A 27,432-nucleotide genomic window follows, 5' to 3' on the forward strand; every position below is an offset into this window, starting at 1 on the left:
TGGGGGCACGCTGACTCCTCGTCTCCTTCCTTCCCCTGCGGGTGAGAGGGCAACAGGAAAGCCGCTCGGCGAGGGAGTGTGCCCGGGAAAGGCACCTGCGGAGGAGGAGCCATCCTCCCTGCTCCCTCGTGCGACATCAGTGGTCTGGGAAGAGCTGCCTGTACTCTGGGGCTCCGGTCGCCCACCGTTGACTCATCCGGAGCAGATTCGATTTTCTGCCCTTGACTTGAAACGAAATCTTTCCAGGCGAGGGTGTTTGTTGCTGAAGGCAAAGTGTTAGGGGCATTGCGACACGCCGGGTGAGGTTGCCTCATACCTGGTAGCCCGTTACAGAAAATGACCCGGGTTTGTGTGTGAGGAAGGTAAATGTCAGTTTATACCCAGCAATAACACTCGAAGGAGGATTTGGGTTGGTTATTTTTGCGAGGGAGAGTTACACCAGCCCTGTATTGCAGACGGCAAGCGTTAGTCATGGTTTCCCACTTGCAGATGTGAGGATGTTTGGGAATGTTCTTGTGCTGTGGTTGCATCCTGTAACTGAGTGCTGAGGTGTAAGCTTCGAACTGGTGCTGCCGTGGAACAAAAATCGCCTTGAAAAATGGCATTTGGAGAAGAGGGGAAAGAGCTCAGCTCCTGAGCACCAGGCTGCAGGTAGCAGAAGGTGCTTTGGTATTTCCCTTGAACAGAGACAGGAGTCTTCAGGGGAAAAAGAAACAACAGAAGGATATGTCCAACCTCATTTACTCTGAAATTGTCTTTGTCAGGCTACTGAAAGCCTATTATGGGGGTCAATGGCACCGAAGTAATTCACCTGAACATTCTTTCAGGAAAAGAATGGCACTGGTGTATTTCTGTGCATCCTGAGGCTGCAGGGAGGCAAAGGCTTTGGAGGATTTAAACAGAGCTCACAGCTTTTCTTGTCCAGGAAAAGTCCATGAGAACAGGCATGACTTTAGCTTTGCTGACTGTTTTGTGAGGCCTAAGTTCAGCCCTAAGCAAAGCCTCTGTTGTGTTCCTGTGTTAGTTTAACCATTGCTGCCTTTATTTAGGTTAGTCCATGAGATCTTTTGCATGGAGTAAACACTTCAGAGATTTCTAGGGTGCTGGCAGGTGTAACATAAAGGTTCAAGTCCTCTTCTGTCTCAAGTTTCACACTTCTAGAACCATCAAATTCAGGGAATTTAGTGTGGGTTTAGACAAAATGCTCCTGTTTGTCTTGTCTTGCCTGAAACTTCCACCAGCAGATAAATTGTTCTTCAAAAAGAAGTAGAGCACAGCCTCCTATACCTCTGATAACAGCTCTGCTTTCCCATGACCTGCATTCATATATGTCATACTCAGATAAGGAGGAGGCACAACGCTGACTAACGCTGCCTTTTTGGAAGGAAAATGACAAAAGCTATTTGAGACAGGAATAGAAGTGCCAGCAGTACGTGATAGATGAACAGCCGGTAGCAAAGGTGGCAGCTCTAACGTTTCCCTGTATTTATGGAGCACTGAAATGACAAGTGTGATCCGGATTTGTTTCTCTAGGCTGGATGCTTATCTTTAGATTCGGCAGCTCTGTGGGTTCTAGGACAGGGTGTAAGAGAGTGGATGGGTTTTGTTTAGCACAAGTGAGTGCTGCTGCCTCTCTGGAGCGTGGGGTGTGGGGCATGCTGTGTCCCTCCCCAACCTCCCTGCTTACAGTCTGTTCCCATATTTTGTCTGACAGCCCTTGCTCCTTATTAACATGACTATAGCCTCTTTGTGCCCTCTGTCAGAAGAAATCCTGCACCAGAATAAATTTCAGAGGTGACAGATTGGAACGGTTTGACCAGATGATGGCACACAAATGTCTCTGAGACTGGCAGCACCTGTGGCTTTGCCCCTCTTTGGCTTCAGCCCTGGGCAGGGGCAGCAGTTGGCACTGTTGCCGTCCCACTGTCCTCTCTGGATGTTGGGCTCTGGAGTGGAGATGATGTGCAGACTAGAATGGAGCGGGCAGGGGCCACAGTAGGGAGTTACTTGTCTGTATGCCACCTGGAAGCTCAGTTATTGGTGTAGTTTATGTGATATTCAGGTTAATGGAAAGCAAACAAGCATGTAGTGGTCCTTCCATAGGCAGTGCCATGTCCTCTGAGACTGGAGCTCAGACAGGAACCTCCAGAAGCCAGGAACAGACTCCCACGCCATGGGGGTAGAAGCACATAGGTTTATTTGAGGCCATGTCTTGGCAGAGCACCTTCTAAGGCTTTTCCTCTTCCACTGCAGGCTCTGATTACAGGTTGATTTGGCAGGTGATAGGAGGTGAAGTGGCAAATACCTTTCTGCTCACCTGCTCTTAGAGCAGCTTTTGCAGCCACTCTGTTGCTGTGTTCTCTGTACATCTGCCAGATGCAGGACAGCACAGAGCCAAACGACCCCTTGCTGGAAGGGCTGGAGGGGCCACCTGCCTCCTAAGAAGGGCCAAGGTGTGCCAAACCCTGGTGACCACATCGGAGTCTGGCATGCCACAGCCCCCTGCCCTTCTTGAGGAGACAGCTGGCATCCCAGCCGCATGGAGCTTCCGTGTCCAGCCGGGTGCTGTGAGGATCTGCAGTCCCCAGGGCTGAGACTAGTCCCTCTCTCCGTGACCGCGGGGAGCCCAGCGGGGAGCTCGCAGTTCCCAGAGGCTGGGACCTGGGGAAGACCTTTGCGTGCGGGCAGCGGGGCTCCTCCCGGCCCCGGGCATCTGGGCGCCGGTCGCAGATATACGTCCAGGCTGGAAGGATCGTCCCCGGCTGGGAGGAGCCAGCAGCTCCGTTGCTGTAAACAGTGCGGGCAGCGCCAGCGGTTGGAAGATGGATATAAATAGGGAGGCGGAGGGGAGGCAGCCGGAGCGGAGGAGCGGGAGCTGCCTGCGCCTGCCTGCCCCTGCATCTGCCGCTTGCAGTCGGGGTGCCCAGCAGCCCGGATCGGGAGCTCCCGAGAGGCAGCGTACAAAGTTTGCGGCTCGGCGCTGCCGAGGATAGGTAAGCGAGCTTTGCAGCCGAACTTTGAAACCCGCCGGTGTTTCTCTTCGATCTGCCGCCGGTGTTTCCTCCTCGCCGGCTCGCTCTTCGTACTGCTGTTGTGGTTGCCTCGTCGTGTCCCGGGTTATGTGGAGCCGGGGAGGGGGTGTTCTGGTTTCGGTATTGCTACGTTAAGTGGAGGAGGGGAAAGGAGGGGAAAAAAAAAAAAAAAAGGAAAAAAAATCCGAAACACATCAAAAGTGAAATATGCTTTGGCGCCGTCTCCGTGCACAGCCGCGGCCAAGGAGCCGGCGCGGCGCACGTGTTGCGGGCAGGGGCTGCCCCGCGGCTGCGAGCAGCAGGTAGCGGCTGCGGGAAGCCCCGGGGAGCCGCGGCTCCTCCTGCCCTCCGCGTCAGACCTGGACTCGGACTCGGCTCCGGTCCCGGCGCCGCCGAGGGACGCGTCGGGCAACAGCGAGCGGCGGTAGCGCATCAGGTCGGTACCGATCCCCTCCGCGCCCTTCCGCGCCCCTCCGCACCTCACCACTGCTGCCGCCGCTCCCCGTCTCTTGCAGGGCCCTGCCCGGAGGCCGCCCCGCACCTCGCCCCGTGGCGACCTGGCTCTGACACTCGCCGCGCCGTCGTGGTGGGCCGGGGGGCGGCCCTGCGCCTCGAGAGCTCCGCCGCCTTCCACTCCCTCGTCATCCGCGATGGAGGTAAGTGAGGCTGCCCGCCCCCTCTTTCGGGGCTGCCGGCTGCTCCCCGAGCTCCTGGAGCCCGGGCTTTGAGGGAGGGCGGCCCGGCTGTGCTTTACAGTTCCCGGCTCCAAGCCCGCTCTTTCCTCCTCGTCCCCCAGGGAGGCTGGTGTTCGCCGACCGCCCCCACGGGCCGCCCATCACTCTGCGGGTCCGCTACATCCTGATCCACGACGGTGGGGAGCTGCACATCGGCTCGGAGCGCTGCCCCTACAGCTCGCGGGCCACCATCTCGCTGTACGGTCGAGCCACCGAGGGGGCGGTCGTGGAGGGCTTCGGGCAGAAGTTCGTGGGCGTAGGTCGAGGCGGCGTCCTGGAGCTTCACGGCCGACGGCCCCGCTCCTGGACCCTCCTGGACAAAACCCTGTACCCTGGAGGGCTCCGTCACGGCCCCTACTCCTCCGAGAAGCGGTGGGGCAGCCGCGGGCTCAACCTCCGCATCCTGGACGCTGGCACGGCGCGGATGCTGGCGGCGGGCCGCTTCGACACCCACCTGCGGCCCGGCGAGTGCCGGCGGCTGCGCACCTTCCTGGCCCAGCAGCCCCGCGGCGCCGTGGTGGCGGCCGCCGTGGGGGACTCGGCCGCCCGCAGCCTCACGCTGGAGACGCGGCAGCTGCTGCGGGACAGCCTGGGCAGCCGATTCATCGCCCGCCTGCGCTACAGGTGAGGTGCGGGGTTGGGGAGGGGCCGGGGCCGGGCCCGCGGCGCCACCATGGACAGCTCCGCGCCGCGGCCGCAGCGCTGCCTCTACCGCCCCCACGGAGGGGCGCGACCTGGGGCTCGGCAGGGCCCGACGAGCAGGACTCGGCCGGTCCCCTTGGGTCGTGGGAGACAGGGGTGGAGGGAGGACAGGAATGGCGAGCTGCGACCTCTCCATCTGCCCAAGTTCTTTGTGGGTGAAGTGTTCGGGATCTCACTCGCTTTGCTCCTTCCCGGTCTCCTTCAGGCAGCCCTGGGCTCTGGTGGGGGTCCTCGGAGGGGATCATCTTTCCACGGCAGAAGACAGACGGGAGTATAGCGGGAATGGAACAACGGGGTTAGCTGTAGCCCAAAGAGACTTCCTCACCTACGATGGCACCCGGTTTACTGTCACTGCTTTCAGCGGATGGTTGAAAGGTTTAAAGTCTTCCCTGACAGTTGCTTGTCTTCTGTTGCTTTGCTCTCTTTTTGTTTGTTTATTTTCCTGTCCATTGGGAATCAGTGTAGTGATAATACTGACTCTCACCAACTAATGCTTTAGCTGCCTGCACGGAGATGCCACTGACCCATTTAATGGCTAGGGCACTTCTATCCAAACCACAGTTACCTAGACAAAAATGCAATTGGTGTGCTCTTCAGCTAATTGCATGAGGCTGTCATGTGCAACTGTAAAAACAATTGATTGCTTCATTTTATTTTTTTCCCCAGGGGTGCCCCATAATGGATTTAAAGTGGAAGTGTCCAAAGGAATAATTCTTCATTTGGTGGATGAGGTTGCGAGTTGGTTACCTGGTGACCGGATTGTCATTGCCAGTACAGATTATTCTATGCACCAGGCTGAAGAGTTTAATCTCCTTCCTTGCCCTGAATGTAAAAGTAATCAAGTGAAAATTGATGGTATGAAACAATTTTATCAAGCTGCTCGTTTGTGGTAAATATTTGCATCACCTTGGTTTGTTTTACATCCCATGTTTCCTTGTCTCTTCAGCTACTTTTTTTTGTGTCTTGTTGTTACATAAACTCCTAAACACATGTGAGAACTGAAGGGCTCAATATTACATTGGAACTTGAAAGTTTGGCCAGAGGCAGCAGTCCTTTGTAGAAGCCAAGGGAAGAGCTGAGCTCCCCTGGGATCAGATACCAAGCACTGGGCACGTCCCCAGCCTTGGCTGACTGCCTGGATGAGAGATGTGCTCTTTGCTCAGAGCAACACAATAACAGAGATGTTGTGCTCACCTGAATAAAAGCATTTCTGATTTCCACAGGCAAGCCACTTTACCTTCACATTGGAGAAGTCATCGATGGCATAGATATGAGGGCAGAGGTTGGTCTTCTGACCAGAAATATACTTATTCAAGGAGAAATGGAAGAGTCATGTTATGGACAAAATCAATGCCAGTTTTTCTCCTTTGACACGTTTGGAGGGCACATTAAAGTGAGTAATTTTTAATGCTTATGCCTCTAGGTGCTTTCAGAGAGTTCCTTTCCTGGCTTGTAAACAAGTAATATAATGCATGAAAGTACACTTGCACCAGGGGGAGAAATACACTTTTCAAGGAAGAAGGAGGGAAGATTTTGATGGCCTGCTATGCAAAACTAGACTTGCACTGAGTCTGTGCCAGTTTCTTTACTGCTTATGCAAAGATCTTCCTTTCTCTGGGCCAGAGGGAAGGAATCCTGCAGCATCACTGTCAGCAGGGTCAGTGTGAGCTTACAGAGTTCACAAGGTGTCACACAAGGTGCAGAGCAGACCTGCTCCCTTCATGGCTCAGAGAAGATGTGGGTCTTGCCCTGTTGTTCCTTGCCTCTTATTCATTGCCCCATGTCTCCTTTGGTCTTTGTTGTTGCAGGGGCTTTGTGTGACATTGCTCCTCTACCAGCTAGTGAAAATTGAGGTGTTGTGCAGGTCTGGCCTAAAATCACTTTGCAGAAAGAGAGCTGCCAGGAAACGGAGGTGGGCGGTAGATGCCACCCCTTCCTGCAGCGGGCAGGACTACCTTGCCCATAGCCATGTCACACACAGCTGTTGCTCAGTCCTGCCCATGCTGCTTGGCAGCTGTTCCTGGACAGCCTCTGGCTCTCAGGTGCGCAGCAGCTGGCACACTGCTCTGCAGGTACTGAGCTGCTGTGAGTCAGAGCAGGGAGTTGACACCTCCTTCGGGGATCAGGCCCTGCTTCACTCTGCAAACATATTGCCTAATGAGAGGGGGGGTGGAAAAAAAGAGAAGTGTTTTTCCTTTTGCCTGTTTTTTTCTTGTAATACCTTACTTGGATCTGCATTTGTCTCAACAGATCCTAAGGAATTTTAGCTCTGTGCACATGTCAGGAGTGGAATTGAAAAACATGGGGCAGCAAATCCTGGGCAGTTACCCTGTGCATTTTCACTTGGCTGAGGATGTGGATGAGAGAGGAGGATATGACCCCCCAACATACCTTGACAACCTGGCTATCCACCACTGCTTCTCTAGGTGTGTTGCCATACATGGAACTCATGGCCTTCTGGTAGGAAATGTTTTATTAGTACCAAGTTCATGTCTTTTTCTTAGGCTCTGCTGAACAGTAGGAGCCATTTGTGATGCAAAGAGAAATCAGATTATTGAAATGAGCCATCTTTCCCCCAGGAAATGTCCTGACTTGTCAACTCCATTTGACTGGTGCTCAGGCTAGGACTGTTGCTCTGTTGGTGCAGCTCTTTGAAATGAGATTCAGGTTCTTAGTATTGCCTTATTAATATTTTTAATGGTGTAAAGACGTGGTGAAATCTTTGCCATGGCTATTCTGGAGGATTTGTGATAGCAGGAACTTTCATTTAAGCCTAAAGCAGTGGACTTTGAATGGACCTGACTGAAGCATTGGACCTTTAATTTGCAGAGGAGATAGAAAAGACAGGGGTTGTTTGGGTCAGAGCAGTGTGAAATGTATCCAGAAATATTCACATGACAAAGGAATGAAACATGAGAGGGTCAGACCCAGATGGACACTTCAGTGCCAGAAAAGCCCTCAGGAACTTGGCTTTGGCCTAGATCCTTGCAAAGGCATTGTGGAGAGGAGCTTAGTGGGGGGAAGAAAAGAAAACAAAACTCCCCAACAACAGAAAAAAGCCTTGCAGATCCCAGCTGGGTAAAAGATTGCTGCTCCAGTCCTGACATGTCCAGTTGCTGCGTGCTCTGCAGGACCCTGAACAGTGCTTTGGCGTCTGTGAGCATTTCCTCATTCACTTGATACATGCTCAGACACTCCCTGAGCTGCCCATGACCTCCCACGGTTTTCCTGACCCTGGACATAGAGCAGTGCCATACATGACACAGATGCACTCTGGTGTGAAAGGGTCCTCCCAAAAGGATGTGTCTGTGAAAATGTGGTGGTGGGCTTGTACACTGGGGAAAGATGTCCTGAACTGGATCTTTATTGTCCAGATGACTCAGAATCATTGATTGCCTTCTCATTATGTGGTGTGCTGTGGCTGGAGAGCCTGCTTTTGAGTAGAGTCCTTGCCCAGTGTGGGTGGATGTAGATTAATTCACTTTCTCCTCCCTTTTCTATTAAACCACTGGAATTGAAGGAACCTGCCTGTGATGAAAAAAAATTAAGCCTTTTGTTATTATTTGTCCTGAGAGGAATGATGCACTTTACCTGAGCTGAGGTCATCCAGGGTTTGTCCGCATAAGTGAGATGTAATAGTTGTGAAAGTAAGAATGCAAATGTGAGATCCAGTCCTGCCACCTGTGAGTCCATGAGGCAGTGAGCAGGTTTCATAGCAAAGGTTAAGTAGGTGATTCTGTGGAAGAATTGTCTGGGTTCAGTATGGTTGTTCAGGTAGAGAGTAATTAAAATGTAATAAAAATACTTGCTTAAAGACAAAACCATTTGCAGCTTGAGAGAAGAGCCTGTGTATGAGAGCAGGGCAGCTGAACATTATGGATGGGCACCTGTTTGAGCATCAGATGATGAAACCTCAGACCTTGAGGCAGGGTAAACTAGACAGTGGGGTTTTCCCCCTCCTGTCCTGACAGTTTAGAAGATGTAATTTTAGAAGTACATTGCCAGAGTGCTGTGGGTTGTGCCTTGCTGTGCAGGGCTCCGGCAGTGCTGTCTGGAGGCCTTTCTCCCATCTGCTGCTCCCCTGTGCCAGGCTTTGCTGCTCCGTGAGCCGGCAGCAGCGGCACTCCCAGCTTGGGTTACTACTCAGTGCAGCCAGGATGCAGGCTGCCACATGCCTCTGCTGCCCTGGCACACGCCAGGCATACACAGACTACTGTAGTCTCTCATGTCTGGTGCTGCAGTGGGTGAAGGTCAGTTCTCTTGTGTTGCTGAAGTAGATATAACTCTGTGTTTAGAGGCATCTTAATCACCCAGGGTTGGAGACCCCAGCGGGGCTGCAGCCTGCGTTGTGCACCGCGTGTCATGCTGGCACACACAGTAAGGCATTGCTGCCATTGTGCCACAGCTGGGCTCCTTTCCAAGCCTGTAGCTCGTCTGTGGCATGCCAGAACTGGTCAGTTATCCGTGATCTTTAAGGCAGGCTGTGTCTGATCAGGAGAGTGGTCACCAGAGTTTCCAGTCTGTAAGCTCTTAGGGCTGCTATGTGATTCTGAAGCTGTGATTAGTCACATTATCCAAACCCAGATGATAGCTTTAGTTAGAGGGCTGGTTTTTAATGCAGCTGTCTGAAGCACAGATTAGCTAAACCAGCTCAATTCAGAAGCATAAAACTCCACAGCTGAAATGCTGTTTAGAACAGACAGCCATTTGTTGGTGCAGTATCTTTCTCAAAATAGCCTTCTAAGGCCTCCTCAGCGCAGCTTGTGCCCATCACTTGGAAGGGTAGAAGTAGCCAGGCTTACTGTTCTTAGCAGATTGGCAAGGACACTTGCATTTTTATCTAAAGCCTTTTCCTATCTGGATTTCCAAGGCTCAGCTGGTATGGATATGCTCAGTGTGGTTGCCTGTAGGTTCTTTGTTACCCTCCTTGGAGCTCGCTGTGAGCTACTGTGCCTGTGTGCAGGGTCTTGGAGGGTTTCCAAGTCTGCATCAGTTAGGAGCTGGGTACCTGGTTGTGTTGTGCCTTGTTTTTATGTCTCTCCTGAACACCTCATTAGGGCAGAACCAAGAGCAGCAGATGACAAGTCTGAGGAGTGACTGCCAGGAAAACAAGGAAATCCAATAGAGATATACCTATGGGGACTATATTGTTTGGGACTCCAGATGCTATGTACAGTTGCAGCCTATTAAGGGGAAATTGCAGGATATGAATCCAAAATGGATTTAGCTCAAGTACCTCCCTGTATACAGAAATAGCCAAGAAGGTTAATATTGGTTAATCTTGCAGCCTTACACATACATAACTGTGACGTCAGCAGGACTTTTGTATGCCTGAGGAGTGAATAAATATGCTGACAAGGGATCACTCGGGCACACAGTTCAAGGTTTCAGTAAGATTTAGTAACAAATTGCTGGCATTTTAACCATCCTGATAGTGTATTTACATTTAAAAGAAGGATTTCTGACTTTATCTTCATGAGACTTTACATCAAAGGAGGCTTGTGCTAAGTCCTCTTGGTCAAATTAGGTTTTAATGCAATACCCCTCTGCATGTCAATTAATATTAGCTGGACTGAAACAGTCAAATACCAGCCGTGCCTGAGAGGATCATTCCAGGAATGAAGTGGCCCTGTACCTTCTGGGAGTGGAGGAGAAAAGACAGAAGTCTTGTTAATAAAAGTTACTCCACGTGGTGCATTTTAAAGCATTTCCTATTTTAATTGGGAAGTGTTGCAGTTGTGAAGAAATGCCTGGATTAAGTACCCTAACCTTTTGGCCTGTGACGTGACACACACTTATCCTTACTGGGATATTGATTCCATGACACTCAGTCAAACTCTCTCTCTTAGAGCCCAGGGCAGCTTTAAATCCAGTATTTTGCAATTAGGCTTTAATTATGCATGTGATCTTCCACAGAGTGATTTTAATAGCAGCTCCCTGTGTAAGAAGATCAGCCCACAGTTATGCAAACTGCATGCAGTTGGAGTTGGCTTCGGGACTGCTGGCTGTGCAGAGGGGTGGCAAAGCCACTCCATGAGTGTTTTGGGGGTGTACAGCTGAGCAAAGCATGTTGGTTACAGATCCTGCTGCGGCTGCCGTTGCCATCCCCCTCCTGTACTCCTCTTCCCAGGTCAAAGACACCATTGGCTATGACACCCTGGGGCACTGCTTCTTCCTGGAGGATGGCACGGAGCAGCGCAACACATTCCAGCACAACCTGGGGCTCCTGACCCGGCCGGGCACGCTGCTGCCCTCAGACCGCAGCCAGCCCCTCTGCCTGGCCATCCGCAGCCACGTCCACGGCAGCTACATCCCCGTGCCCAGCACAGACTGCATGTGAGTGCTCCAGCAGCTGCGGGCAGGCTTGGCACTTGGGTTGTGCTTCGTAGCTGGCTCCCAGGGGGTGTTGGGGCGAGCCTGTGGAAAGGTGCTGGTTGATAGCAAATGACCATTCATAGCTTTTCCTGCCGTTTCTCATCTGAAAATACTTCAGCTCCTTGGCCACGGTTTGCTTGTGGAGATACCTGTTAGCACCTGCCTGAGTCTCAGCATGGAAGGCTTGCTGCTGGGTGTTCCTGTCGCTGGTTCTTGAGAATCATAAATGCATTGGACTGGATCTGAGGAAGATGTTCTTCAGTAGGAGGGTGGTGAAACTCTGGGATAGGCTACCCGGGGAGGCTGTTTCTCCCTGGGGGTGTTGAAGGCCAGGCTGGATGAGGCCTTGAGCAGCTGAGTTTAGTTGAGAGGTGTCCCTGCCCATGATGGGGAGGTTGGAGCAGGTGATCTCTGAAGTCTCTTCCAACCTGAGCCATTCTGTGATTCTGCATAAGAGCATTTTGTTTGTTCCTGAACCCCTTATGATTCTTTTTATGTAGGATGCTGAAGGCTCCATGAAATCTGTCTGATAAATGCAAATTGCTCCAGCCCTAGTGTAGGCTGGTAAAAAATGGCACTTACTGCAAAGGCAGTTTTTTCACCAGGACTGAACTGAGGCTGGAGCATCTTGGGTACATTGGTCAATAGTCCACGAGGTCAGGAGTATCCAGACTGGATCAGGAGATTTAGTGAGCATGCAGAGGTTAGCACAAACTACAGAGAGCATCATTTAGCAGAAAACAATCCCCTGACACAGCCCAACCAGGTTAGCTTCTGTTCTGGAGACTAATGAGCTGTAACATGGGCACCTGGGACCCTGGTATTGCTCTGGTTTGTGTTTGCAAGCAAGAGCATAGTTTAGCCAGATAAATATCTATTTATCCTGGAAGGGGATGCAGTGGCCAGACTCTGCTCATTTTAATTTGTCTAAACAATCCAACCAAAGTAATTACAGTTGCTGTTGCTGAAATGCTGTGGTTGCTGGTGTGGTTAATAGAGATTTGTTTTCAGCAGTTCTGTCAACCCAAAAGAGTGTGGATTCTTGACTGTGTAATAGCTAAGGTGGAGGAAAACTGGATGAGACTCTCTGCTTAGAGTGATCAAATTAATTGGTACAGTCATGAGAAAAGGTTCACAATGTTTTTACATGTGGTCTTTATTACTGCAAAAGATGCTATCAAATTGTTGTGGTTTAACTCAGCAGGCAGCTAAACACCACATAAAGACAGTTTAACTGGGGGGGGGGGGAGGGGGAAGAAGGAAGGGAAAATAATGTAATGATAAAAGAATTAGAATGTGTAAACCAAGTGATGTATAAAATTATGCACTGATTTAGAATATGGAAAAGAAGTGATGTACAAAGCAATTGCTGATCAATACCCAGCCAGTTCCCAAGCAGTGGCCTTGACCAGTTTACCCCCAGTTTATATGCTGAGCATCACATCATATGGCATGGGAAATGCTTTTGGTCAGCTGCCCTGGCTGTGTCTCCTCCTGGCTTCTTGTGCCCTGCAGCCTGCTTGCTGGTGGGGTGGGGTGAGAAGCTGAAGTCCTTGACTCAGTGCAGGCTCTGGTTAGCAATAACTAAAAGGTCAGCAAGTTGTCAACATTGTTCTCATCCTCAGCCCAAACCCCAGCACTACTCCAGCTACTAGGAAAAAAGATTAAACTGCCCCAGCCAAAACCAGGGCACGCTGAAGTAAGACAACAGATTAGAGCTTTTTCATAGCTCTGTCTGGTTTCTGTTTGTGCCACTACTGACCTTCCCTCGAAGCAAAGCTCCTTATTTGAACAACCACCAGAATCACATCTCCCTCATCTGCTGCTTAACGAGCCCTTTGCCTCTTGATAATGACATTTGGGTTGTTTTCCACATAGAAGCTGCATAAATCTGGAGGGAATCCCCTGCCTCCTGTCATTGCCCCTAAAGTTAGAATCATAGAATCAGTCAGGGTTGGAAGGGACCACAAGGATCACCTAGTTCCAAACCCCCTGCCATGGGCAGGGACACCCCACACTAGATCAGCCTGGCCAGAGCCTCATCCAGCCTGCTCTTAAACACCTCCAGGGATGGGGCCTCAACCACCTCCCTGGACAACCCATTCCAGGGCTTCACCTCACTCACAGTGAAGAACTTCTTCCTCACGTCCAGTCTGAATCTCCCCACCTCCAGCTTCATTCCATTTCTCCTGATATCCTAAGAAGTCCCTCCCCAGCCTTTTTGTAGTCTCCCTTCAGATACTGGAAGGCCACAATAAAGTCACCTCGGAGCCTTTTCTTTTCCAGACTGAACAGCCCCAACTCTTTTCAGTCTGTCCTCATTAGGAGAGGTGCTCCAGCCCTCTGCTCATCCTCGTGGCCCTAAGTTCTGAAAGCCAAAGCAGAAGTTCACTTTTCAAACATCTTCCAAAGCTGCTTACCAAAAAAAAAAAAGAAGAATAAAAAAAACCCCAAAGGCTTTGGATTTCCTTAAGCCGCATTTCACAGAGCATGGCTTCTGTGTTAACAGCCTCATATAGTTTACAATAGGTTCAGCATGTGGCTCCACCAGTGGCCATGCCTGATGGTTTCTTTTCCTTAAAGAGTGTCATTAAAAGGTTGTGTGGAGTTTTAAAGTCGATGGGAGAGTTGTGGCTCAAGCCCAGGACAGGGCTATGAAAATGTATCCCTTCCTGTTTGGGAACTGCTCAGGATCATTTTGATTTTGATTTTCTTTCCTTTTTTTTTTTGTTTTTCCCCTTCAGGGCTGTCAGCACCTTCTGGATTGCAAATCCAAGCAACAACTTAATAGGGAACGCAGCAGCCGGTGCTCAGGTAAAACCATTTGGTGGCAGGAGCTGTGCTGTGCCTCTGGTTCCCATATATTCCACTCTTATGGATGTCATTAGGTGAGGGCAATGAGTTCTCAGTAAGCCACTGTGAACTTTAGATTTGCAACCTATGGTAAGAACAAGTTTTGCCCACAGTTTTCATGCTGGTTTCCCTCCCAGCTGGGGCTGGCAATGGTGTGTGAGGTCTCGTAGGGTTTTATTAGTAGTTAATGGTTAAATGGCCAATAAAAAATGACAGTTGTGCAGATAAATATGTACTCTCTTCTATCTTATCTTTGGTGCTCACCCAAGTGTTGTTCGTGTTAAATGTGCCTGTGTAAGGAGGGCTTACTGTTTTCTAAACCCCACACCTGTGCCCTGGGGACTTGCTGTGCATGGCAAAGGATAGCCTGGGAGGTGTGAGAGTATGGGCTGGGCTGTGTCCCCTGGGACTCAGAGGTTAGAAATCTGGCCAGCACAGTGGGGAAAGTCCCCAGGGTCACCTGTGTCAGTAGTTTGTGGTGTCCCATTTCTTGGACCTGCCTTTGTCTTTTAGGATGTTGGGATCTGGTACATCTTCCACCGGGTTCCCACTGGACAGTCTGAGGGGCGGTACCCAGAGGGACAGGCTGAACACACCCCTCTGGGAGTGTTTTACAACAACAGAGTCCACTCCAATTTCAAGGCACGTGGATGGTTTTTCTCTCAATACAGTAACAGGGCACAGGGCTGGCTGCCTGTGGTGCTCTGGAATCCAGAGGTCATGAGCACCTTACATTTTGATCACTGTATCAAACCACAGTCAGCTCTGGGAAATGATGATCCTGGTAATGATGAAAGAGTTTGCTGAGCAGAATGGGTGCCCCATTCCAGGCACTGCAGTTGGGTGCCTATGTCAGAGGGGATGCACCCAGACCATAGGCACACTTCCTGCTGAGTGTGATTTAAGGTATGGCCATCAGAACACTGAGCACTGCTGTTGGCCACAGAGGTGCAAGACTATAAGGGGATGAACAAAAATCTTGTGTGCCAGGGCCTGCTCATCACCTTGGAAAAATGAGACCGAAAATTCAAAGGTAATTCCAAGAAAAGCCCTTAGCCCCAAATATAGTGGTGGCAGGAAAATCTGGCCTGTAAACTATAAAAAGCATTTTTTAATGCTTCTCAGGATTCTAGATTGAAATGAGTGCTGTTCTCTGTTCCTTGTGTGTTTTACATCGTGGTCTATGACAGCTGCTGCTCGAGCCCAAAGCCTAGAAGCCGGCTACAGCAGCTGTGCTCTCTGCTGCCTGCTGGGGACTGGGTACCCTTCATTCAGAGCCTTGCTGCTTACCAATGCTCTTTTTCCAAGAAATTCTCAAGAGCTTGGCACAGTCTCTTACTGCTTCCTCCAAGGGAAAGAGAGAGTGGGAGTTCAGTCCCTTGCTCTGGGTCAGAAGACAGCCCAAGATGCTGATGCATAACATATGGCAGAGCAGGCTCTGTCCTGACTTCAGCGTGCTACATCCTGTGCTAATGTCATGCTGAGCAGTGCCAAGTGACACTGAAATGGAAGAGGAAGCCGAGGCTGCAGGCGCCCACTGTGCCTGCAGGCGCTGGCTGCCCACGCTCATTGATAAAAGGCTGGGATCCCTGGGCTCTGCTGAGTGATCTGTTGACATAATTGGAGTTGTGTGCATTTCCAGGCTGGTTTGTTTATTGGAAAAGGAGTAAAGACGACCAGAGCCAGCGCTGAAGATCCCAGAGAGTATCTGACTGTCGATAATGCCAGGTAAGCACATGCTGTATGGCTCGGTACTCTGGATAGTTATATTGCTTCTTGGCTTCTGCGTGGTGTTTAGCAGATCATTAATGCTTCATTATGGCTGGAGCATCTGAATAAACCAAGCTATCATCTCTGATGCGAGTGCCTCATAGCTGTGCACTGAACTGTTTGTGTTATTGCTGACCAAAAAAATGATAGATGGGCACTCGGGGTTATGAGGACTAAGCAGTGAAGCATGTGAAAGGGGATCCAGATCCCATTAGTGGGTTTGTAAACTGCAGTTCTTATTAATTGCTTGGAAGAATTTACATCTGAAAGATGATGTCAGAGCCTGCTCAGTCTGGCCTAGGATTAAGGAGGAAGATGAAGTAGCCTCAAAGCGTTTTCTGAGCTGCTTTAAAATCTCTGTGCTGACTTTGACAGAGTGGCAGCAGGCAAACTAAGGCATTCTCCTTGCTTGCTGCAGCCCTACCAGTGTGTGAGGAGGCTGTAGGAGAAGCCATCCACTGCTCCTGGTCAGCCTTGCTTTTTTTAACTCTCCCATCATACCCTACTGCTGCCACATACAGAGCTCCCCTACGGGAGGAGAGGGTGACTGTGTCTGTTTGTGAGACCTCCCTGCCAGGGTTACCTCCCTGCCAGGGTTATCTCCCTTAGAACATCAGCTGCAAGAAGTAGGAGGTGAAGTTCATCTCAGCAAAAACAATGGTGAACTGCCCTTAATAACCAGTGTGTCCTGCAAGTAATTGAGAAGCACCCAGGTCCCAGGGTGGATCCTTTTTTCCACATGCCAGCTTCTCTTTCAGCAGAGACAGAAGCACGCTGGGGTCTGGTCTGGGCATGCAAGGCAAGCAGCTCCAGTTACTGTGTTATCTTTGCTGAATGAGATTCTGGAAAGTGCCTAATGGATTTTCTAGCATCAACACAGGGATTCTCGGTGGACCTTGTAAGGACAGCTGCAAAAAGCACCCAAGTGACTTGAGAGAAATGTTTACTGCGCCTCTAAATCACACTGAATCAAATTCAGGAGTAGCTGAGGGCCCACTGAGGTCTAGTGAGAGATCTCCTGTTGATTTCACTGGGGCCAGAATCTCACCCTTATGAATGCTTCTGGTCTTTTGCTCTGTACCAGAGCACAGAGAGGAAATCAAGCTGATGGCCTGACTGATCCAGGGCATATCACCTCTTTAGGCGCAATGTGCTGACACTTGGAAGCCAAACGAGGTCTGCCAGGCGTGACCTGCCTTGTCTGGGGTCAGCTCCTCTGTCTCCTGTGTCACACTAATGGAGCTCCTTGCTTCAGGTTTCGCCCTCATCAGGATGCTGACCCCGAGAAGCCACGAGTACCTGCCGTGATTGAGGGGCTTATTGCTTTCAAAAACAATGACCACGGGGCCTGGGCCAGAGGCGGTGACATTATCTTCCGCAACTCGGGGTAGGCTGCCCTGGTTCTGTGTCTGTTGCTCCCCTCACTCACTGCAGCCAGAAAGAGGTCTGCAGGCATTCCTCATCCTTCACACTGCTGTGTTTCTTCTGTCCCAGGTTTGCAGACAATGGAATTGGACTCACTCTGGCAAGGTAATTTCTGCAAATGGACCTTCTTCCCACTCCCCCCAGGGTAGCAGGCTCGAGAATGGATGCTGAGGTACTCCCCTGAGCGTTGCTGTAAGCCTTAAGAAAACCTCACACTTCCTCCCAGATCACATCAAGTCTTCCCTGCACAGCCATTAACACAAGAGGCAATTTAGCCTTTCGTTGCCCTGGCCTCAGCATGTCTGGGGAATGCCTCCTAGCCGCAGAGTATTTCCTTTTGGACAGTAGGTGTACCAGGTGCACCAGTAGACTAAACACCTGGCTCTGCTTTCTGAGAGACTTTTCCTCTGCTCTAGCCCAATGGGGCTGTGCTGCCCTTGGGGCTGTGCTGCCCACAACTCATGTGCTGCCCGGGCAGGGTTGCTGGGATGGTCCCATGTGGTGGCACGGCACACCTCCTGCCTCCTCTGCTGGCCTCCACCGTGCTCCTACTGCCCTCATCTCAGCCCCTCTTTCAAAAGACCTGCAAAGAGAAGCCACGAGAATCAGTGATACTTGGCTCTTGCTTCAGAGATGCTGCTAAAAACTTCTAAAGCAGCTTGGTGTGGAAAAATTACATATAGACATTTACAGGTGATGTAGAGGTGGGATTAGCCAGGCCAAGGTGCCTGTATCACTGATGCCTGAGCACTAAGCTGCCTTAACACTAACTTACTTGTAAAGCTGCTGCATGCAGGTTGTTTTTTGGTTTTGTTTTTGTTTTGTTCCAAATTGAGGAAGGAATTCTATTGTGGTGTGATTGCAAGTGGCAGTTACTTGTTGGTGCTGTGCTGCACAGTTAGCTGGTGTTTCTTTGCTCGTAGTGATGGGACTTTCCCGACAGATGAAGGCTGCAGGCTGGAGGTTACACGCTCCATTTTTGTTGGAGAAAGCAGCAACTTTGGCTCCCAGGGAGGCCAAAACAGCTACTGGGGGAAAGGGGCAAATGGAGAATACAGAACACTGCCCAGAAACAAGTGAGTTATTCTTCTCCCATTTCTTCTTGGCGTTAGAGTAAGCTAGAAGCAAATCCTGGGGAATTAATGTGACTACCAAAGAGTAATTTATACTGAGTGTTTGAAGTGCTGTGCAGGCCAGAAATAATAAGCACCCGAATAAACTCACTGCTCAGGCCAACAGCTTGAGAGCATTCTTGACTGAATGTGTTTGATTTAATTTTCTGCTTAATTTATTGGTCACTGGAGAATGGATTAGAGAATGTGGAAGACACCAAATGGCTTTTGTGCAGTGCTTCAGCAGCACAGCGTTGGGCTGATGGCACAGCTCCCACACACCATGCCACCATCCCTCCTGCTGGCAGAGCTGGGCAAACTCAGCTGGCTTGACAAAGGAGAGAGAATGTTTCATTATTGCTTCTTATTTCTCTTTCAGTAGCTGTGTGCTGTATGCTGGTTTGGTAGCAGCACAGCCTCCTGGCTGGCAACCACAGTGCCCATCCACATTCCCAGAGCAAGGGGTGCCTCCCCAAGCCTGAATTCTCCCCTGAGGTGTCTTCTTGGTGGTGCTCTCCAGTTCTTGAACCCTCTAAGAGGAATATAAAATCAAGTGATAAGCAGCACTCAGCAGACATGCTGTGCAGGCAGCCCTGGCTGTAGCTACCTCAGCCATAAGCGACAGGAGTGGGATGTGTGTGGGACAGCAGGAATAATCAGCGCTATCCTCAGCTATTATCATCAGTGGTGTTGTTGTAATTACAATTGCAAAAAGGCTCCTTCGCAGTTCAAAGGAGCTTTAATCATCTGTGACATTGTTAAGCAATGTTCTCTTGGAAAGGAGACTGCCAAAGGTCTGAGATGCGTCCTCTCATTGCACCACAGTGCCAAAGGGGAGGTAGCAGTTGTACCAGACCCAGCTACTGGGGTGACAGCTCCTGCTGTTTCCAGTTGTCAAAATGCTGCTGGATCTCTGGAGCTAACCACTAAGGATGGGGAGATGGAATCTAGGCCTTGGTGACCCCCATACTGGAAAGAACCCGTGTGCCCATGTGTCCACTTCATGGCTTTCATGTCTGAACAACTCTCTCTGGACTCGGTAGGCATAGCCCTGCCCTTCCATGCCGCTGCTAGCCAGCAGCATTGCCAGCTGTGAAGCTGATGCTTGCCACCCTTTAATCAAACACAACTGGGGGCAAGCAAAACTTGACACTTTCCCAAAACAGACCATGGAAAGGGCAGGTCCTTACCTGTGACTCCAGTGATGCCTCCTTCAACGCTGATGTCTTGACAACACGTCTGTGCACTGACAGCACAGAAATGGCTTTTCTGTATAAAATGTTGTGGACTAGGTCCTAGGGATCTCATGTTGAATGACTTGTAGAGAAAGAAGAAACTGTGCTGTCCCACCTGGTGCTTGATTCCAAGGAACCTTGCCTCCAGGGAGTCTGACTGATAGAGTTGTTGAAACCATGCTGATGTCCTCTTGAGATACCATCTACCCCAGAACAGGGAACCTGATGGCAATGCTGCCACACAGCCCTTTGGGTCTTTCTTGCCTCATGGTGATGAATTCCTGGGTGGGTTTTGAACTGCTTTACCCTAGCTCACAAGCCTTAGGCAAGCTTATGAGTCTTTTTTGTTGTTGTTTGACTCATGAGCCTTACCCTGTAAAGGAAGTTCAGCAGAGTTTTCTCTTTCATTAACTGTGTGGTGCCTGTCCAGATCCTACTCTGGGGAAAGGAAAGGTGGTTTAACTCCTTGCTAATATTTTTCTGTTCCTTCAGGAGAAGACTCAGGTGTTTGGCCGAGGTTTTACTACAGGGCTGTGTCTGGTTTCACATCTTGCAGGACATTCCCTATCCGTGGGTTCCAGATTTACGATGGGCCTGTCAGGATGGCGAAATGCACTTTCAGGAAGTTCACCCCAACTGCTGACAGATACTCCAGTGCCATTGGGTTCCTCATGAAAAACCCCTGGCAGATAAGCCCCCAGAATAACGTGTCACAGATCCTGATGGAGAAAAGTGTAAGTAAGAAAGGCAGCAATGTGTGCTGTTGGATGTGCATGGCTTGGAAAGTTTCAGAAGGGACGAGAGAGATCTGTCCTGGAGCAGGAACTCCCAGTAAGTGGTGCCTGTGGCATTGATGGATGCCATCAATTTAGTTTGCAACACCTTGTTTAACATAGTTTTTTTTTTCCATTAAAAAAACAGAAGATTATTTATTAGCCAGTAAAATGTGAGGGCATCTTATGCCTGGGCAGACAGACATACAAAAATCCACATTAGAGGAAGGTTTCACCTTGTAACCAGAAGAGCCAGAACACCACTGGTGCAGCTGATACAGGCTGAGGCCCTGGTAAGGACCTGGCCTAAGATGTTGAGAGTGACACAAAAGTGATGTCAGGAGGCAAAGCTGCAGTACAATTCACCTACAGAAACAGCAACTGAAGTTAGAAGCAAAGCCATGACCCAGTTTCTGGGGTCAGCAGTGAAATTCCTGCTGAGCACAACAGGGATTTCCCTTGAGCAGTGACAGCAGAATGGGGCTCTGTATCTCTGCCTTGGCAGGAGCAATAGGATGCTGAGCAATTCCAGTCCCTGTCCTGGGTTCCTGCAGGGCTCATGGCTCTGCACACTTGGCTTGGGAATTGATAGATTCCACCTGGCTCACTCCCAGGGGTCATAACCTCTCCTTAGCTTTTTTTAAACAAGGTCCATGATTGTTAGGATGACCACGAACTGCAGTGACCTTGGCCTGAGGTTTGGCTTTATCTTGGGGAAAATTTCCATTGCTCTGGGACTGACCAGTGCCACGCCCTCTGCCAAGCAGTTAGTTTGTCTGTCCCCCTCTCTGGAATGCTTGGGACCAACAGGAGGAGGGCATTTCATGAGAGAATGCTGCTGACTTCAGTCACTCAGCTGCTCTCTAAAGAGAACACAGTTCCTATGCATTTCAATAAAGGGATCTCAGTTACCTTAGATGCTTTAGGGAACTGGGGAGTAAGAATTTCCCATGCCTCCTTTATGTCCTCCCATGGGAAAATGGAGGTCACGGAGAACATGAGTGGGAAAATCAGCCTGGAACTGGGGAGGGGAGCTTAGATAAAAATGCATGGTAAAAATGTTTGATTGGTGGAATGGAAGATATCTGCCTGCAGTGATGGCTGCAGAACTCTGCCCAGGAGCTTCAGGCAGGTGATTTTTAACAGATGATTTCAGGCAGATGATGTCTGTGCACACCAGCAAAGAGGATGAGTACATCTGAAGGGCTGCAAGTGCAGCTCTGGGTACAGTTGGACCATCTCAGGCCTTTGAGCCTTTTACATATCCCAGTGCCTTTTGTGAGAAGCAGTTTAGTGCTGCAACACCTTTTAGACCTGAGTTTTTCAAGGGAGAGATGATGACAGGACTTAAGAAATACTTCTGCAAAGCAATGTCAGCCTGTTGCAGATGAGCTGAAGACATTATCCCAAGAATTATTTATATCCCTTTCCAAGAAGGACTCATTTCTGAAGTTGGTATTTTACCAACTTAGAGCCAATTTGTGTTTGTAGACACCTGCATCTCAGCACTTTGCATTTGGGTTCTGTTCTCTCTGGGTTGAACCCAGGTGTATTGAATCTGCTTTCAGACTTGAAGGACCATGGTTAGTTTATTGTTCGAGCACAAGCCCTATGAGGAGAGGCTGAGGGAGCTGGGATTGTTTAGCCTGGAGAAGTAGAGGCTCAGGGGAGACCTTATTGCTGTCTACAACTCCCTGAAGGGAGGTTGTAGCCAGGTGGGGTTGGTCTCTTCTCCCAGGCACCCAGCACCAGAACAAGAGGACACAGTCTCAAGCTGCACCAGGGGAAGTTTAGGCTGGAGGTGAGGAGAAAGTTCTTCCCAGAGAGAGTTGTTAGCCATTGGAATGTGCTGCCCAGGGAGGTGGTGGAGTCACCATCCCTGGAGGTGTTCAAGAGGAGGTTGGACATGGCACTTGGTACCATGGTTTAGTCATGAGGTCTGTGGTGACAGGTTGGACTTGATGATCTCTGAGGTCTCTTCCAGTCCTGGTGATTCTGTGATTCTGTAATTGCTGCATGGGACACTTTGTCTTGGACTTGTTAAGAGAGGCCCTGTGGACTGTTTTAATTCATTTTCTATCTCCAGGCTTAATTTTGTTGCTTTCTGAAAGGTAACTAAGTGCTTATTCCCTAAAGGACAATTGTTTTGCAGTTGGTTTTTCTTTTAAAGAAGAAATGAAACATTACTGCAAGTTGTGTGGTGATGACAAAACTATTAGCTGTGCTGAAGGAATAATTGCATCATTAATCAGACCAATCAGCAGATTGGTTAGACCACAAAACAATGAAGCCAGGCAGGTCTTAGTTAATTCCAGCACAGAAATACCTCTCAAGGAGAACAGAAGACCTAGACATTGTGCTGCACAAAAGTTGTTCTGGTTGCCTTTCTGTTGACAAACGTAAACCCCACACCTGTGCCTCAATGCAAATATTGTTGCTGGGCTTGCTTGTTGGTTTGTTTGTTTTAAAAGGAGTGCTTTCTAAAAGTTCTTTCAAAGTGGTGGAAGCAGTTGTTGGTCTTAACCCATCCTAAGGGCATGACTGATGGCTGTGGTCCCCTGTGGATCTGGTTGCTGTCGATCAGTAGGACTTGGAGAGCCCAAAGGAGGTGGCCCCAGCTCAGAAATGAGCCATTCTCAAACAGGACACTTGTGCATCAGGACTTGGAGAGCCCAAAGGAGGTGGCCCCAGCTCAGAAAGGAGCCATTCCCAAACAGGACACTTGTGCATCAGGACTTGGAGAGCCCAAAGGAGGTGGCCCCAGCTCAGAAAGGAGCCATTTGCAAACAGGACGCTTGTGCATCAGGACTTGGAGAGCCCAAAGGAGGTGGCCCCAGCTCAGAAAGGAGCCATTCTCAAACAGGACACTTGTGCATCAAGAAGACATGACCTGTCTCTGCAGCCTCTTCTAGCTCGTTCCTAGCTCCACGTGGCCATACCTGATGAGCTAAGCCTTTGCTTCTGTGTGCTCACTTAGAACAAACCCAGGTGCCATGGCTACAACTGCAGACTCAGTGCACCTCTGTGCCACAGTGTACAGAAGTAAGGTCCCTTTGAGCCTGATGAAAGAAGTGACACTGCTCACCAACAGTTTCATCTCATTTCTGACTTTCAGTCTTTTTAGAGGAGAGTGTTGGACATCAGGTTAGTGTTAGCCCAAACTATTTGCTGCTGGGTGGAAGCACTGGGAGTGTGAATCAGATGTGAGCTGTACTGGCAGTGCCTTGGTTTGTTTTGAAGTGGAGCTGACTTTGTTCTCCTCCCCAATGAAGTGCTGTTTTCATTTTCAACTCCAGAAGTGCACTGTCACAAAGTGTTGAGAACGGAGCTCTGAGCTGCAGCTCAGTGTTTGCTTTTTCTTTTTTAACACCTCCTCTTTTATAAGTTATAGTGAAAGAAAGAAAAGCCCCACCCAACTTTGGAGATCTTCCTACTTTGCTAAATAGTGGCCTTTCGGGCAGAAATGTCCTGCAGTGCAGTAAGAAAAGGTTTGAAACCACTCAAAAATGCACGGTGCATTCCCGTGTCTTTGAGCCTCCTTTAAATGAGGCTGCTTCAGGTGTTTGTGGAGTGGAGTGGAATGGAATGGAATGGAGTGGAATGGAATGGAATGGAATGGAAGAGAATAGAATGGACTAGAATAGAATAGGTTGGAAGAGACCTTTGACATCATCAAGTCCAACCTATCACCCAACACCATCTAACCAACTAAACCATGGCACCAAGCACCCCATCAAGTCTCCTCCTAAACACCTCTGGTGATGGTGACTCCACCACCTCCCTGGGCAGCACATTCCAATGGCCAATCTCTTTCTGTGAAGAACTTCTTCCTAACATCCAGCCTAAACCTCCCCTGGTGCAGCTTGAGACTGTGTCCTCTTGTTCTGGTGCTGGTTGCCTGGGAGAAGAGACCAACCCCCACCTGGCTACAACTTCCCTTCAGGTAGTTGTAGAGAGCAATAAGGTCTCCCCTGAGCCTCCTCCTCTCCAGGCTGTATATGAGAGCTGGACAAGAAGGGGACAGAAAAATGGTTCTAAGCTGTAATGTAAATTTAGAGGACTAAAGACTTATATTCTACAAGCAGTCCTTGATTTTTTGAGCCAGTGGGGCTTTCCCATCTAGCTCAGAATCACAGGGACCTTCCCTCCTATTTCCCTAAGCTGTTCTGTTTATTAGTATTAAAACAAAGCCTTTAAAGCCCTTAGCAAACTTGCAGCCTAATCCTGCTGACCCTAATTCTTAGCCATGTGCACAGCCCAATTAAAATGATTTGGGATATTTGGAACCAGTTACAGTCCTGGGGGTCCAAGAGAGCCACTCACTCTTTATGCCTTCTGCTTCTGTACACATGGCTGCAGGACTCACTCAGAGTGCTTGACCTGGAGTAATTCTTTTCTTGATTGCTTCAGAATTTAGTTGTCACTCACTGTAATAATTTATTCAGGTTTTTTTTCTTTCTGCAGACATTGAAATATTCCATGTGTGGTTGGGATTTTTTCTTCCCCCTGAACATCTTGTTGTGCTGGATTTTCATATCAGGACGCATTCCTTTAGCTACTGAAGAGTCTTGAAAGCAGAGCGGTGCATAATGAGGATAATGCTGCTTCCTGTTAGTTCTCTTTCCTTGCAAAGTTCTTCAGGGGGTGTATTGGAATGTGCTCAGCAGCCAGCTCTGAGAGCTGCTGTCACTGCTAGGCGTTTATAAGGTTTTAGGAGAAGATGGCACTCAGAGCCACTTATGAGAGCCATTGAAAATGCATCAGAGAAGCCACCAAAAATCTAGCCCTTGATCACAGCTGGGATATTGCTCAGCACATTACAGAATCTTCCAGCACTTCTCTACCCTTTGAGTCATCCTTTTCCTTTTGCCACCAGATAATTTATTGCTGTATGATTTCAAGGAATCTGTGGTTGTGTGGGTACTGCAAAGAACCCAAGGGCTAAGGTTTTGTGAAGCTGTCTCCTGGGATAAAGAAAGGAGGGGAAACCCAGAACAGCTGGAAATCTGTGAGGGGTGGCTGAGGGAGCTAGGTTGGACTTGATGACCTCTGAGGTCCTCTCCAACCAGGTTGATTCTGTGATTCTGAGCTGGGGGTGTTTAGCCTGGATAAGAGGAGGCTCAGGGGAGACCTTATTGCTCTCTACAACTACCTGAAGGGAGGCTGTAGCCAGGTGGGGGTTGGTCTCTTCTCCCAGGCAACCAGCACCAGAACGAGAGGACACAGCCTCAAGCTGCACCAAGGGAGGTTTAGGCTGGATGTTAGGAAGAAATTCTTCCCAGAAAGAGAGACTGGCCTTTGGAATGTGCTGCCTGGGGAGGTGGTGGAGTCACCATCACCGGAAATGTTTAAAAAGAGACTGGATGAGGCACTTAGTGCCATGGTCTGGTTGATTAGATAGGGTTGGGTGATTGGTTGGACTCGATGATCTTGGAGGTCTCTTCCAACCTGGTTGATTCTGTGATCTTTCTAAATAGAGGAGGCAAGCTAGAAGTCTTCCTCAGACACAGTTCTGGCTGTGTCACTGTTTTGGCCATCTACTCCCCGCAAACCTCAGAGCTAACCAGCAATGCTTCTCCCTCTTTCCTCTGCCAGGTTGGGTTGGAAGTGTTTTTTGGCAGGCCAGGCCAGTGGTTCGGAAGCAACGATGAGGACGGTGACAAGACATCCATCTTCCACGACCTGGACGGGTCGGTGACAGGCTATGCAGACACCTTCAGTGGCAGAGCAGACAACTCCTTGCTGCAGCACCCCGGGTGCCTGGCGGTGCCGCGCTGGAACGGGCGGCTCTGCACCGGCAGCTTCGCGCAGGTAACGGCAGGCGGCTGCCGCTTGGGTGCCCTTGGATAGGAGGTGGAGGGAAGCCTGCTCAGCACTGTGGGATAAGGGCTGAATACAAAAATCTGATAGCATTTTACTCCTCTCTGTGCCATCTCATAGAATCATAGTATTGTTGGGGCTGGAAGGGACCTCAAGGATCACCCAGTTCCCACCCCCCTGCCATGGGCAGGGACACCTCACAATACAGCAGCTCTCTCAGGGCCACATCCAGCCTGGCCTTAAAAACCTCCAGGCATGAGGCTTCCACCACCTCCCTGGGCAACCTGTGCCAGTCTCTCACCACCCTCATGGGGAAGAACTTCTTCCTAACATCCAATCTGAATCTACCCATTTCAATTTAGTTTCCATTCCCCCCCAACCCTATCACTACCTGACAGCCTAAAAAGTCCCTCCCCAGCTTTCTTGTAGGCGCCTTTAAGATATTGGAAGGCCACAATAAGGTCTCCTCGGAGCCTTCTCTTCTGCAGACTGCACAGCCCCAATTCCAAGGAGTTGATAAAGCTCCTGCTGTGCAGCTGCCTGCAGCCTGTGGCTGTAAGAAGCTTTGCCACTTGCCTGTGAGAAGCTGCATCTGAGTGAGGGAAGGTTTAGTGTTTGCTAGTTCTCACTTCCAGGCACTTGTCCACTCTGTCTAGTGGATAAGCCTGGTAACTCAAGCTTCAGTAGAGGTAGATGTTGTGTCTTTGATACATTCTGTTGTGCTCAGGGTGGTGAGACACAAACCCACCTTTGAGAGTTTTAGATGTGTGTAATCTGTGCACAGTCCAAACCATGTCATTTGTGTCTCCTGAAGATACAACCAATAAAATCCTATGCATTTGCTGCAGCTGCACAGCAGAGAGCAGGAGCTGCTGTTTAAGTGTCTAGACACTGGCCTTACAATGTCTGTTTGCTATTGACTAGGCAGAAAGAGGACTGGGCTCCTATGTGGCACTCCCACTGCATTAGGGTTTCGTCCCTGGCACTTGCTTTGTGCCTCCAGACAAATGATCCTCTCTCCTCTGGCAGCCCAACAGTTAAATTCAGAACTGTAAACAAGTGGCCATTTCTATTTCTGTTCATTGCCTCCTGGTTATGGCACTCTATGTGGTGAGGCACTTTTTCCACCATAGAAAATTTCCTTGGCTAGGTTTAGGCGAGCATAAACATTTGCTGCTCTGGGATCCGTTCCTTACCAGCATTTTTCAACTAATCAGCATCCAGCAGGATGAGGAAAGTTCATATGAAATGCTTCATTTTGTGGACTTTGGGTAGGGTGATGTGCATGCATGCAAGGCAAAAGAGCTGGTGCCATGCAGCAGGGTTTGATTTCACTTGGAGGGTGTAGCCGCTCGGAGTGTTGCAGCTGAACTCTGACTCTCAGCACCTTGACTGACCGGAGGTTTGTTTGTGTGCTACATCCAGAGTGTCATACTTCAGATCAAAAGCCTCAGGAGGCGAATCTGATTATGGAAAAAGATGGTTTGCTTTGATCTGAGAACTCTATTACAAAATCTGTTTTCCTTTTCATGCAGCTCTGGTAGACCAGAGCTTTTATTCCTCCCCGGCGCAAGCAGGTGAAAATGTCCTTTCAGTGCGAG

The 27,432-nt window shown here is 49.7% G+C and overlaps 2 protein-coding genes across 2 annotated transcripts in view; both read left to right on the top strand.

Annotated features, from left to right (window-relative positions):
- Positions 1-2,619: 2,619 nt before the first annotated feature.
- CEMIP (cell migration inducing hyaluronidase 1) overlaps positions 2,620-27,432 on the top strand; it is a 122,262-nt gene continuing 97,449 nt past the window's right edge. The window contains exon 1 of the mRNA XM_068143448.1: positions 2,620-2,993. The gene's annotated coding sequence lies outside the window, so the exon portion shown is untranslated. The remainder of the gene's footprint in view (positions 2,994-27,432) is intronic.
- Positions 3,022-27,432, top strand: part of CEMIP2 (cell migration inducing hyaluronidase 2) — a gene marked incomplete at its 5' end in the record, with an annotated part of 54,936 nt that continues 30,525 nt past the window's right edge. Inside the window, 15 exons of the mRNA XM_068144336.1 lie at positions 3,022-3,688; positions 3,829-4,390; positions 4,674-4,843; positions 5,135-5,323; positions 5,692-5,861; positions 6,719-6,928; positions 10,599-10,804; positions 13,588-13,657; positions 14,210-14,338; positions 15,339-15,424; positions 16,722-16,853; positions 16,961-16,996; positions 17,815-17,967; positions 19,795-19,972; positions 25,607-25,822. Coding sequence (XP_068000437.1) covers positions 3,022-3,688; positions 3,829-4,390; positions 4,674-4,843; positions 5,135-5,323; positions 5,692-5,861; positions 6,719-6,928; positions 10,599-10,804; positions 13,588-13,657; positions 14,210-14,338; positions 15,339-15,424; positions 16,722-16,853; positions 16,961-16,996; positions 17,815-17,967; positions 19,795-19,972; positions 25,607-25,822 — 3,174 coding nt within the window. The remainder of the gene's footprint in view (positions 3,689-3,828; positions 4,391-4,673; positions 4,844-5,134; positions 5,324-5,691; positions 5,862-6,718; positions 6,929-10,598; positions 10,805-13,587; positions 13,658-14,209; positions 14,339-15,338; positions 15,425-16,721; positions 16,854-16,960; positions 16,997-17,814; positions 17,968-19,794; positions 19,973-25,606; positions 25,823-27,432) is intronic.

The sequence above is a fragment of the Melanerpes formicivorus genome, unplaced genomic scaffold (assembly GCF_026170545.1).
Source record: "Melanerpes formicivorus ecotype bairdi unplaced genomic scaffold, bMelFor1.0.p_v2 SCAF_10, whole genome shotgun sequence".
NCBI classification, from domain to species: Eukaryota; Metazoa; Chordata; class Aves; order Piciformes; family Picidae; genus Melanerpes; species Melanerpes formicivorus.